Source organism: Trachurus japonicus, chromosome 14, assembly GCF_045865225.1.
Source record: "Trachurus japonicus isolate A0001 chromosome 14, Traja_1.0".
In the NCBI taxonomy this organism is placed as follows: Eukaryota; Metazoa; Chordata; class Actinopteri; order Carangiformes; family Carangidae; genus Trachurus; species Trachurus japonicus.
In genome coordinates, this window is record NC_140920.1 from 11573907 (window position 1) to 11586279 (window position 12373).

General features: G+C 40.7%; 1 protein-coding gene across 2 annotated transcripts in view; it reads left to right on the plus strand.

Moving 5' to 3' along the window:
* Positions 1 to 267: 267 nt before the first annotated feature.
* gabrb4 (gamma-aminobutyric acid type A receptor subunit beta4) overlaps positions 268 to 12373 on the plus strand; it is a 48503-nt gene continuing 36397 nt past the window's right edge. The window contains exons 1-2 of one of the 2 annotated variants that reach the window (XM_085797511.1): positions 268 to 1624; positions 4425 to 4519. In XM_085797511.1, the coding sequence (XP_085653637.1) occupies positions 1545 to 1624; positions 4425 to 4519 (175 nt within the window). In that variant the 5' untranslated portion in view covers positions 268 to 1544. The remainder of the gene's footprint in view (positions 1625 to 4424; positions 4520 to 12373) is intronic. The other variant, XM_085797512.1, reaches the window with a different exon arrangement.

Consider the following 12373-nt stretch of genomic DNA (forward strand, 5'->3'; position numbering starts at 1 on the left):
GGACAGCACAGAGATCCCTGAAGAAAGCCTCCTCCTCTGTATAAAACACAAGCTTGTGTGATTCTTGAATTGTGACGCGCGGGTGTTAGCAGTTTCCAGTAAGGGTTGTTTATGTTTCACATCCCAAAAAAAAAAACAAAAAAAAAAAAAACGAGGAGGAATTAAGGGAAACTGGATAAATAAATATATAAATACAAAAGATTGTGCGTGTTTATGTTGCGTACGCGCGCCTACGTGTGTGTGGGGTGCGTATGCGTGCGCGTGTGTTTTTGAGAAATGTGCCAAAGTGGATGAAATGCATGAAAACGCACCGGCACACACTCGCAGCATCCTAATGGGCTTCAGAGAGAATACACAGACCATTCAGCGCGCGAACAGGCTGTCGCTAAGGAATTCACCTTAGGTGTCCCCCCATCCCTTTCTCTCTCTCTCCCCCTCCTCACCCACCCAGCAGGACATTATTTTAATTTTCAACCAAGAATTGGAAAAGAAGAAAAAAGAAAACACAAGAAGCAGAAGAAGAAATCGTGAGGACAGAGAGCAGATTCCTCCAGCATGTCTCTTTGGACTGTTGCATCTCTGTCATTTGCTCTGTGTTTGCAGGAGAAGACGAGCGGAGCACATTAACGCGTCCAAACGCCATTTAACGCCGGACAGCGGAGGCAAGTGGACTTTTCTCACAGGTTTTGCATCTGTGATCGGGGAAAAAGCCGACGTTGTGTGATCCATGCACTGGCGTGTCAGGGGCCATCCACGTTTCTCGGCATCTAATTTTTTTTCCTTCACAAGAGGAGTCATATAGCCTGCTCTGACGTCTGCATCAGATATTACCCAGTGCTTTTTCAATGTGCATTTTCCCCTCAGTGACTTTGCGCTGATCTACATCATCATCATCAGCAGCAGCAGCAGCAGCAACGAGCAGGGGGTGGGGGGGGCAAAAAAAAAAAGGGAATGAAGATTTCTTTTTTCTTTTTTTTTTAACCCACCGCTCCCCTTCAGCCGACCAGCGTTTCCAGCTCAAACAAATATCTTTTAACAACATCACGTTGTGGAATAGTCTGGGCGCCGGAGCGTCGCTGGAACCATGCCTCTTCTGCAGATTTGGACTGGGAAATTTCATCCACCAATTTGACCATCAAGAGGCTGCTGCTCATTCATGCCAATGTTTGTTTATTTTCCTAAGGGGGGGAACACTTGTCATCACTTTTTAAACTATTGTGTGTGCTGTTTTTTCAAGCAAGATGTCTGATCTTCTGGTGTTGGTCGAGGGGCTCTGTGACCTGCACGGATTTCCATAGCTGGGGAAAACAGCGGGGGCCAATTACGAGATTTCTTTTTTTTTTCTTTTTCTTTTCCTTTTTTTTTTTTTTTTTTTTAAATCGAGAAGCCTGTTTTAATGAAGACATCGCATGCGTAGATGTAGGGTAGTTAATTCGACATTTTTAAAAGGCAATTATTTTTTGATTGCCAGTTTTTACTTTTGGCATTTTGGGGAGGACCACTGGACTGGTTGGATTAGAAACTATATCTAAGGATTTGTGGAGATGTTGGGTCGTCAAGAAGATAAATTATGTGGAATTTTCTCTGCTCTGGCGGCTTTGTCCTTCGCATGCTTTGTTCAAAGGTAAGAAAACAACATAATGAATTAAAAAAAAAAAAAAAAAAAAAAAAAAACTCTCACACTAATAGTTAATTGCCGGTCAATGAAAGGCTGAGATCTGGCAAATCGCATCAACGGGGTACCCAGGCCTACTTATTAGGGGCAATGCTGGCCGATATGTGCTCTCAGACTGAGCTTTGGCGCGCGCGCGAGCGTAAAACACGCGCGTTCACTGGATCAAGCCTATTGTGAAACGTAACCTACTCCCGATATCAAAATGGGGATACACATACATGTGTTTTGGTTGGGTGGAGGGTGAGGGGGGGGCATCACCCTGCTTAATAACGCCACCTCACCCCAGGGGGCTACAGTAGGCGCACCCATGATTAGACGATAGGATCAGTCTTTCGATCATTGATTGATTACGCTGGTAAGCAGCTGGAGATGTATGGATCCACGGAGCTGTAGCCACTCAGTCTGTAAGCCTACTTCTGTATCCCCTCTCTGCGAACGTAAAGTAATATTCCCACACACGTGATCATCTTGATTGCCCATTGTATTGACCGGAACCAGATCAATCAAAATCGAAAATTAATCTCAGCAGCAGGTCATTATCATTATCTACTTCTGCTCTCAGGACAGGACCCGGGGTGTTAGAATTTAATATAAGCCTCATGTAATGTTTATAATGTGAATTAATGCACAACATCCTCACAGTCAGAGTCTTCTGATTAATCCCTTTATTGTTTTGTTGATAAAAGTACAGATGACCTATATATCCCTGTGGCCCACTCTCCCTTGTCTGCAGCAACCTACAGGCTCACTTATGAGATTTAAGTGCTCCCTGGGGACTGGGTTGCACTTTTTGACATTTTGATTCCATTATCATTTCCCTGAATAACAGGTTGGAGGGGCGTAATCTTGTATGTGTTTCAGGTGTCATCACTTTTCGTCTTGTAATGATGCTCTCAGGTGTCAGATGCACAAGTCCTAGGACCAGCCAGCTTGATGAACAGCTGCACTACCTATGAGCTAATTGAACAGTGCTTTCCCCGACTGAGCCGAGGGCTAGTGCTCCTATCAGGGGAGCAATTTTAACCCACTTCTTCCCCTCACGCTCATTCCACACCCCGCCTGTAACAAGGAGCCTTAGCCGGAGAGCAGCTCCCGGTCAGGTGACGCAGGTCATGGCACCAATGTTATAGATGTCAGTCAGACTATTGCGGACTGTACGTTCCTCCGGGGGATAGTCTGTCTCCGGGCTGAGACCGACGAGGTCTCTGACATGCATGAAGACAGAGCTCCTGCCTGAACAGGTCTGGGGCCAAAGGAACTGTGACACTTTTCACTTTTAATACTCTTGATTGGAGGGACTCATCGCCACACTGACTCCACTGATTAGATCCTTATACTGTAGGTGGAGCAAAGGGGGAGAAAAAAAAAGCAACTAAAAAGGCAAAGTTTTAAAGCTTTTCCGTGACTACTCTGCTTTTAAAATGATGCAAATTTCACTTTTACTCTTGCAGGCGATGACACGCAAGAATGCAAAATTAAAACTGAAGTTGAGAGTGAAACAGACAAAATATGACAGCTTAATGCTCACTTCACACAAACTGAGATGCGTGGAGGGATGGATGAACTTGTGTGTTGTTTAATGCATCCCAACTCTTCTTCCCCTGTTCCCATGTTGATACAGTAAAAGGGCTTGTAGCAACCCAAACATATAACGGCCAATATTGTAATGATTTTGACCATTTTAAATGTAATAAATCCAATAACGTAATAACTTGCCATTAATGTAATAAAATGCTTGAATCAATAACATAATACTTTTTTTTGACAATAATGTAATAAGTTATTATGTTATTGGCCTAGTATTAAAAACCCCTTTGAAAGTGTAATAACTGCTGTCGATAATGTAATGATATACGTATCACTTTATTTTTCTTTATTTTCAGGGTAGAAGACGTCAATGTGTTACATGTGTAAAACGAGGCTTTTCATAGTCTACTATGCTTACTTCCTCCGTTTGCAAAAGAGAAACGGCCAAGCAAATTGCAATTATCATTAAGCATGGTACAGCTGGAGTTTGCTTTTAAGTGTAGATGAGACACAGGCACACGAGGCAGAACTTAAAATGTTTCACGCCTGTCACATCTTCTACCCTGAAATAACAAAAACATATAGTGATACACATATTATTACATTATCGACTCCAAACTTTTAATACAATGTCAAAAGTTTGTTATTAATACTCGACCAATAACGTAATAACGTGTCTGCCTGGAGATCTCTCCGCCAGGTATTTTCGGACCGGCCTCTATTCCTCCTCCCTTGTGGGTTCCAAGTTAGAGTCTGTCTGGTGATGTTAGATGCTGGTTTCCAAAGCGTGTGTCCTATCCAATTCCATCTGTTTCGTCCATAGCTGGTGTTTGGTGCGTCCTTGTCCACATATCCTCGTTTGTAATCTTGTCTGGCCAGTAGATCTTAAGAATTCTTCTTAGGCAGCTGTTGATGGAGGTTTGCACTTTTCTGAGGTTTTCAGCATTCTCCAGGTCTCGTGATAACCAGCCAATAAAGTAATAACTTAATACATTATAAGCAAAAAGTTATGACGTTATTGACTCAAACATGTTATTACGTTATTGGCCGTTATTACGTTTTGGGTTGCTGCAGGGCTTCCTCCTCAAAGGTACCATCCATGACATTACTTAAGCGCCGTCACAGTTCTCAGTCGTCTTCATACATTAAGTAGCAGCTGTCGAAAAAACAAAATGTCTATGTGTTTAAAATGGCTCTGAGACTTGTGGTTTGTCGCCCTCAGCTCCTCCACTGGAAGCTCTGGAATGTCTTTGGCCAAGACCACCGTGGACAAGTTGCTGAAGGGATATGACATCCGTTTAAGGCCTGATTTTGGAGGTACGTGTTGTCATTGTATCTGGTTTTTGGGGGGATCGAGGGGCTGAAGCTCTGTTGTCAAGGCTATTTCAATTCAAGGTTTGCACGCAGTGATAAATGTGAGTCATCCTGTCCAAGAGTTTTTCTGTGGCAACATATAGGTGAATAGCTTTGAAGTGACTGTCATTACTATGCATCTCTTCACATATTGAAGATGGCTGTGGACATACATGAAGAAAACAAGTCAAACACTGTGCTTTTTCTTTCTTTTTTTCTTTATTAAAAAATCAGGAATAGTGAATGCATTGATTTTAATGCTTTTCTGATTAGAAGGGTTTTACGGCCTCCTTATATTATATAGCCGTGTTTCTGAGCGTTTGATTTGCAGATCAGGGAAAACACTTTTGCCCCATTAACTTTTATTGGAAATTGTGCATCTTTTACATCCGCTCATTAGAATAATGGTATTTTGATAATTGCTGAAAATAGAAGGCGTGGGGGACAAGTCATTAGTGTGTGTCATTTGGCTTGATTGTTTTACTGAAACTACTGAAGAACAATAAATGTTAAGGAGCATACAAATAGTTTATGTTTTCAACTAGCCTGTTGCTAATAACGCCGCCAATTATGTTGGTATAAGCTGATGTAAAACAAAAGGTTTTGAGACATTTCGGGAGGAATTTAAAAAAAACAGTCTTTGTAAATGAAGTACTGTATGCCACCTGTACTTACAATATCTAGGGTCACTATTCAGAGAGGGTGTTTCCTATGTAGCATCCGGTGCTTGTTCTCAGCAAAAGCCATACACTGATGACATCATAACCGTGATACCTCTAACTGAATACATTACACAAGGTTGTACTTATTAATTTCAGTACCAGCTTTATTGTTCCTGCTGTTTACATAAACTCTGAATTTATAGGAAAACCTGTTAACAGTTACAGCTTGGGAAAAAAAAGCACAAAAGCTTTTCACTAGCAGGGCGTGTCAACAGAGGGTGAAGTTACAGTATTTCAACAAGAGCAAACAACACAGAACACAAAATAATAAGGTTCATGATTGTTATGGAATTTAGACATAACAATCATGACAGACATGACATATTGAAGGGTCAATAGAGACATGAAATGACCATATGATAGATGATGGTGTGCACATAAATTATGGTCATTAATAAATTCAACAGGCACTATCTAAATGGTGTTTAGTTGGTATGTATTATTCACCAGTATCTTTTCAAATCGGCTGTAGGCAGCAGCCTGTCAGCCCTGTGACTACACCACACTTGATGAGAATGAGAGCAAGGACTGAGGAACATATAGCAGGTGCGCCTCCCCATATAACCTTCCTCTGGTTGGGTGCTCTGCCAAAAACAGATGCTCCAATGAAGGCTTATGTGTCAAAGCATGTTAGTCTCATGTTAACTATTGTGACAACATGTTATAGTTGAAGTTATGTCTTCGTTGTGTTTGGGAGTGCTGCCACTCCAGAGCCGTTTCAAGATTCAAAGGGAAGGAAATGAGCAGCAAAGAAAATGCCTCATTCACTTTGTTTTCAATTCAACAAGTTTTTGAACCTTAACAGTAGTTTTGAACATTTCACCCAAAGAATTTTCTATTTGCACCATGTTTCATTTGGGAAGTTATCATCTAGCAAGACCCAGTCCTATTAAGTACAATTAAATATCATTCAAATGCAAACAAACAGCAGGTTTCAAAGTCAGTGTGTCTGTTTCACACATTACTTTGCCCTATTAATTTTAACTATGTAGCCACATGGCGTTTCAAATTGGACTTTAATAACAGTTGGCAAACTGCATCGACACGCCTTTCAAGAATTTTCCAGTTTGAACTCATCTTTATTGTCCTGCTCACTAACAACAGTGCTCACCAGCTCTACAAATGGAGGCACTTTTGTCTAAGAATTGATTTTAGATTTGTCTGAGAACAACCAGTAGATGCATTATATTGTTGTATATTCACACATAACAACACAATGCAAAATGCTTGTCTTGTCCACAAATTAATTATAAACTGTTGCATTAATAGTAAGACTGTTCTTACTCTTGTGTAACAAAATATTGGTTTTATCATTTAACCATTGTACAATAAAGACTTGTATCATTTACATTACTGTAAATTCAAATGTTTCCTTTTGAAATCTTTGTTTCTGTATTAGATGATCTACATGTGTAGATGTTTGTTGCGGAAAGATTTGTTTGTCATAGCCCATAGTTGGCATCCTGTTGTCTTGCAGCTTGTGAAATCATTGAAATGGGTAGAGCAAGTTTAGAGAGTGAGTGTCCCAGGCAGACAGGGAGCTGTACTTTACCCTCAGGCTAGGGAGCTGTAGTCCATCAGGTCTTGATATTTCCAACATCAGTCAGCTACTTCTGTCGTGATACAACTTCTGACGATCTTCAGCTCTCGAGATTCAACAAAGTGAGTTTTAATTTAGCACAATTCTGGACCCTGACTCTGCTTTCTGAGCAGTCGAGCCAACACCCACATCTGAAATAAAAAAACAAGTCAGAGGTGTACATCAGTGGGAAAAACCTTGTGAATGAATTGTTAGAAATAGGTTGTGATGCCATAGGATTTTACTGATGTGAGGTGGCCTTACCACCAGTATGCTGATGAAAAGCCCAATCTGCAGTCACTCTGTTTGGACCCTGCCCTCCTATAACAATTGATCTGCGGACCAAACTGCAATTCAAGATATAGAGCTCTGAACTAGTAGACAGAACCAAATGGCAGCTATCCCATCATGTGGGATTTTGCAGAGGAGCTGAATCGTAATTTGCTTGCAGTTGGTTATTATTGCTATTATTCTGTTGGAAAAAAACTACTTTCTGATATTTTATTCACCTAATGCATCAGATGCTCTCCCTGTCTTTTTTCTCTCCTATTATCTGTTTGTTTGGATTGTAGCCCTTGGTTGAAACTTCCAAGTTGCTCACAGTCATAGAGCTGAATCATAGACCACAACCCCCCATATGACCTGAATGATGCATTGCATAGATTCACATTCAGGCAAGGTAACCACAACACTGCAGACCTGGTTAAGAGATCATCTTTTTGTTTAATGATAGCACCAACATTTGTCGAGTCATTAGTCGTATGACGGCATACCAGCAAAAGTGACTAGTACCTAATCCACCTGAAATAAAAGATGTACTGGGATAAGAGAAAGTAAATATGTTTGCATGACATTCTTCCTTAAGCAAATATGTGGCACAAAGGTATAAATTACACATGCTGAACTTGAAATGGCTTGAGAGGAAAAAACATAATGTTGTAATTGGGAAACCTGGACCAGACAAATCTTGTTCAAATGCAAAGAAGCGCGTGTTGTTTTCAGTAGTTTGATCAGTGTGATGTGTGGTGTGCTGGCCTTGGTTGGTATCATCTGTAGGTTTGTGGTTTTTATCATCTTGTAGGTTTGTAATTCTTGTTCAGATTTACAGTATGAAGTTAGGATATTGCAACTTTTGTACAACTTGCACTGTGCTTTGTGTGACCGTTAACATTTGGGGGTCATTAACATTTGAAACTCATTTGGGGCATTGTCATCAGTCATCAGTGATGAGCTTTACAAGAAAATGTGGATTCACCAAATATTTAACCCAAAAATAGAAACTGGTGGGGGTTTTAGTTGAAATCTCAGCCAGTGGCTTGTATCGAAAAGTCAGATTTAGATCATCTTAGTGCACCTCTTGAGGAAACAACGACGTTTTGAAAGAAGAGCACAGGATCCTCAATGGCATTAAAATATTGCTGCCTGCCAATGATAGAGCACCTTGAAAATCTGTATCAGGGTCCCACAGAGTCTTTAAGATGGTAGATCGGCCTGAAAATAAAGACATATGGCACCTACTGGGACACACTGTACTTGGAGATCACATTCATCACAGTGGGCATGTACCCAGTGAAAGATAAAAAAGAGGTCACCTTAGACTTAGACTAAGACCCATTGTCAGCGGAAGTCATTTTTGTGAGTGGTGAACTACTTTGGCACATTTTTGCCTTTGCATCATTGTGAACTGGATAAATTAGCAGACCCAGAATCTGAAAAGTATTACCAGGGTCTTGCTTTGTCTTCCAGTCAGCTCACCTGCCTCTAACAGCCATTGGACATTGTTAGAAAGGGATCTGTCCAGTTCTATTGGCCCTACAGTATCTTCGCACAATCTCAGATCACGAAGGAAATATTTCAGAATCATGTGGCCCTCTTTCGCTTGAAAAGCCTTCAAGTTTGGTTGCCCAACAGAGAAGTGAAATCCCACTCCATAAATGTTGCAAATATAAGTAAATGTGACTAAATCTTTTATATTATAAACCTCCTAGTCACCGGGACCACCAGCTGGTGGGTTCCTCACAGTTCCTGCAGTGGTCTCCCTGCTGTTTAGTTAAATGTCTTCATCAAAACTTCATCAAAGTTTGTGGCACAAGCCTGGTAAGTTTCCAGAGTGAAACATTGATCATGTAAAGTGAGCATTGGAAATGCCCCTTATCAATCAGAGGCAAGTGAGTGGCGGGAATGCTGTAAATGCTTAATAAGTCGAGCATCAGTGAGCCTCAGTAGGAGCGAGACCCCCCTCATCAGGAGGGAGAGACCTTAGGCCTCAAGAACGACAGTCTTCTCAAAAACGACTTAGCCTTTATGTAAGGGATAATGTATAGTTCGGAGGTTGTTATGGAGAAATAAACCCCTTCAGGTTGTATGGAACCCCTCCGCTTCGCGTTCCATACAACCTGTCGGGGTTTATTTCTCCATTAACAACCGACCAACTATACATTATCCCGCTTAAAACACGGCCTACAACTAAATCATTCAATAATGTAACACCCAAAAATGATAAAAAGAGATTTTATTCATGTAAAATTAGACCGTTGCTAGGGACGCCATTCTGATCAGCGCAGCACAGAAAAGAGAAAGCATGCAGGATATTTACTTTATGTTTCATTTTTACCGTCATTAAACAGCTTCAGACTAATAGTGATGTTAGATAAACGACTTGTAACCTGTTACAGGGAGAGTGGAGGCTCCTTATTTCCACATCGTGGCTGAAAAGTAAACTTGCATCAGAACCTCTGACCCAGTGTCACAGCTCCTCTCCTCTCTGTAGCACCACGACTCCGCAACACAAACGCACCCCATAATCTCTTGTTTATGACAGATACGACTACACAAAACACATCGTAACGTGTATGGTAATCCATCGATCCACTGATTGATTATCAAAAGCTTCAAATGCACGAACGGGAGGAGGCTCAGCAAAACAGCGGCCGTGACCGGACATGCAGTCGGCCGTTGCTATGGAGTCCCTAGCAACAGTCCGCTCAGCGGTGGTCTATCGAGAAATAAACACCGCAGAATATTGGTGATTGACCAATCAGAATCGAGTATTCAAGAGAGCCGTGTTCTAATGTATAATAATCTATCTCAAACAATCTCCAAAACGTCTTAGCGACGCCATCACCAGCCTCCACTGCTCTTGCCTTCGGCCTCTCTTCGCACCACACCGCAAGTTACAGCACCCCAGGAAAAACAAGTAGCCCAAGCTTTAATTTGCAGAATTTTCCTGGGTTTGACTGATTGAAATTCGACTCACATGATAATTATTTGCATCACATTCCCTTCTCTGACACTTAAGATCATAGCGACAGCTTAGTTTATCTTATTCTAATCACTTGTTCACTACTCAATTTTTTCATTAAAACATTCATTGTGTTCACTTCATTGCATTTAATTATTTAACCATTGTTTTGTTTTCAACTGTGTGCACGTATGTGTGCTTAGGTTTGTTAGTCAGTAGGTTGAGATCTATCGATTTTGTAACTGTAATGATGGAAATGATTGGAAACATTGATCCCTATTCCAAAAAGATTCTGCTTCCCTTTTTTGTATCAGTTTGCTTTAAATTCCAACCCTAAGTATATATTTGTGCACAACAATATAGATTGTTCGGCATGGATAATACTGTATATAATTCCCTTGAGTTGCCTATCAACCAACATGTATCTACAAAAAATTAATCACTGCGACTATGTTCGTATCTCAAACAAAATCTAATGGAAAATCTTGGTTGCTCATATTTTCTGCATTCCTCACTCTGAGTTTTGCGCCATCCCTCATTCACACTGCCTTGCATGCATGCACACATGTAGGCATCAATGAGCGCTTGAGACGCTGCATCTCTGCATCAGATCATTATTTCCCTGTCAAGTTGTATGCAATTACAACAAAATCACAACTGCATATGCTGCCTATTCTGGATAACACAGCCCACCTTGGCATCTACACGACCTTTTAAATATACTTTGCAGTCATACATGATGTTATGCTGTATGATGAAGTGGCTTTTATAAATGTGATGACCCATAAAATGTATCTGAATAAATTTATTAGGTAGAGTAATGAAACCCATGACCTCGCTAAATCAGTTTCAGAAGAGGTTCATTTAAATAATTAATTATTAATCATTCTCTATACATTTACAAATATCACATTTACATGTATCACCTTGTAGTACAGTAGATGATTATTTGAATCCTTTTTTTTAAATAATTAACATTTGAGTATTTTTTCATATAGTTTTTTTCTGTTAAGAACAGTATGTACAATTTATTAGGCTTGATAATCACACATAACTGTGGTGTTAGCATATTTAGTATGTGACATTCAAAGACAGATTTTGCATTCATTCTGTCTGTAGAGCCGGTGCCTCCTCTGCTCATTATCTCTGGCTGCATGAAAAAAACCGTATTGTTTCCAGAATTAAAGATGCTGCCCATGGCCATAACACAGATGCCAATCACTAGATTGTTTATCACAATAGCAGTGACGTCTTTTACTTATATGCCACAAAGGTAGGCCAATGGGCTCATGGCCACATATATGTGTTCCTGCATGCGATCTAGTGAGGGATAATTTATTTTCCTACGTGCTTGTCCTACCAGGAGTCGTGGACTGTGCTGAGTAGGGTTTGTACTGTCGGTCAGGGAAAAGGGCAGGGTGGTCTGACACTCAAGTCGCCATCATTGATTTGTGTACGGAAACTGGAAACATGTTGAATAATGAGCCGCCAGTGTGCAGACTTGCTCGGGATTCTAATGAAAGGAATTCACTGTATCGATCTCGATATAAACGAGAAGAACCAGAAAAGAAATGTGACTTACGGTCAGTTGGATGATATAAGTGGACCGGGCTCTGGCCCTCGCCTCATTCACACATTCGTCCTTCTGGGGGACATATTTCAGATCAAGCTGTCATCATCACGGGAGTGGGTTTTATGAGCTCAGCTTCCCCCATTAACAAAGCATGAAGGGTGACATATCATAAATGCCGTGAACATGACAGTATTCCTGCTAAGACATCTCCAGACTGGACATTTGTTATGGCCATTGTTTACGCACACTTTGCTGAATACAATATATAGTTTGATTTGCTGTGTTGGGATCTTTTTTTTTTGGAGATAATATTTTACATATCTGGTACATTGTATGGCAAAACATGTGTCCAGGCTCAAGTGCTGATAATGAAGGGTGTAGGGTAAAGACATCCAGGGGGTATTCTGAGGCAAGCCTTTTTCACAAGATGACTTTGGGATGAGCTTGTATTCATCGAGAGATTGTAATTTTTTAAAATAATTTTAAAATAACTCACCCAGTGCATACCAGACTAGGTTTACATCAGGTGAGGTTCAACAGTCAATTGAATTAAAACATTTAAGCACCGAAACTGGAGATGCTGTGCTGAAAATGTGCACATTTCATCTCCTCTTAATCAATTTGCGGCTCATGCTAGAGACTTTAATGTAATTGCAGCAAACCACAAGTTGCACTACGCGCAGCATTATGGAGAAGAATCACT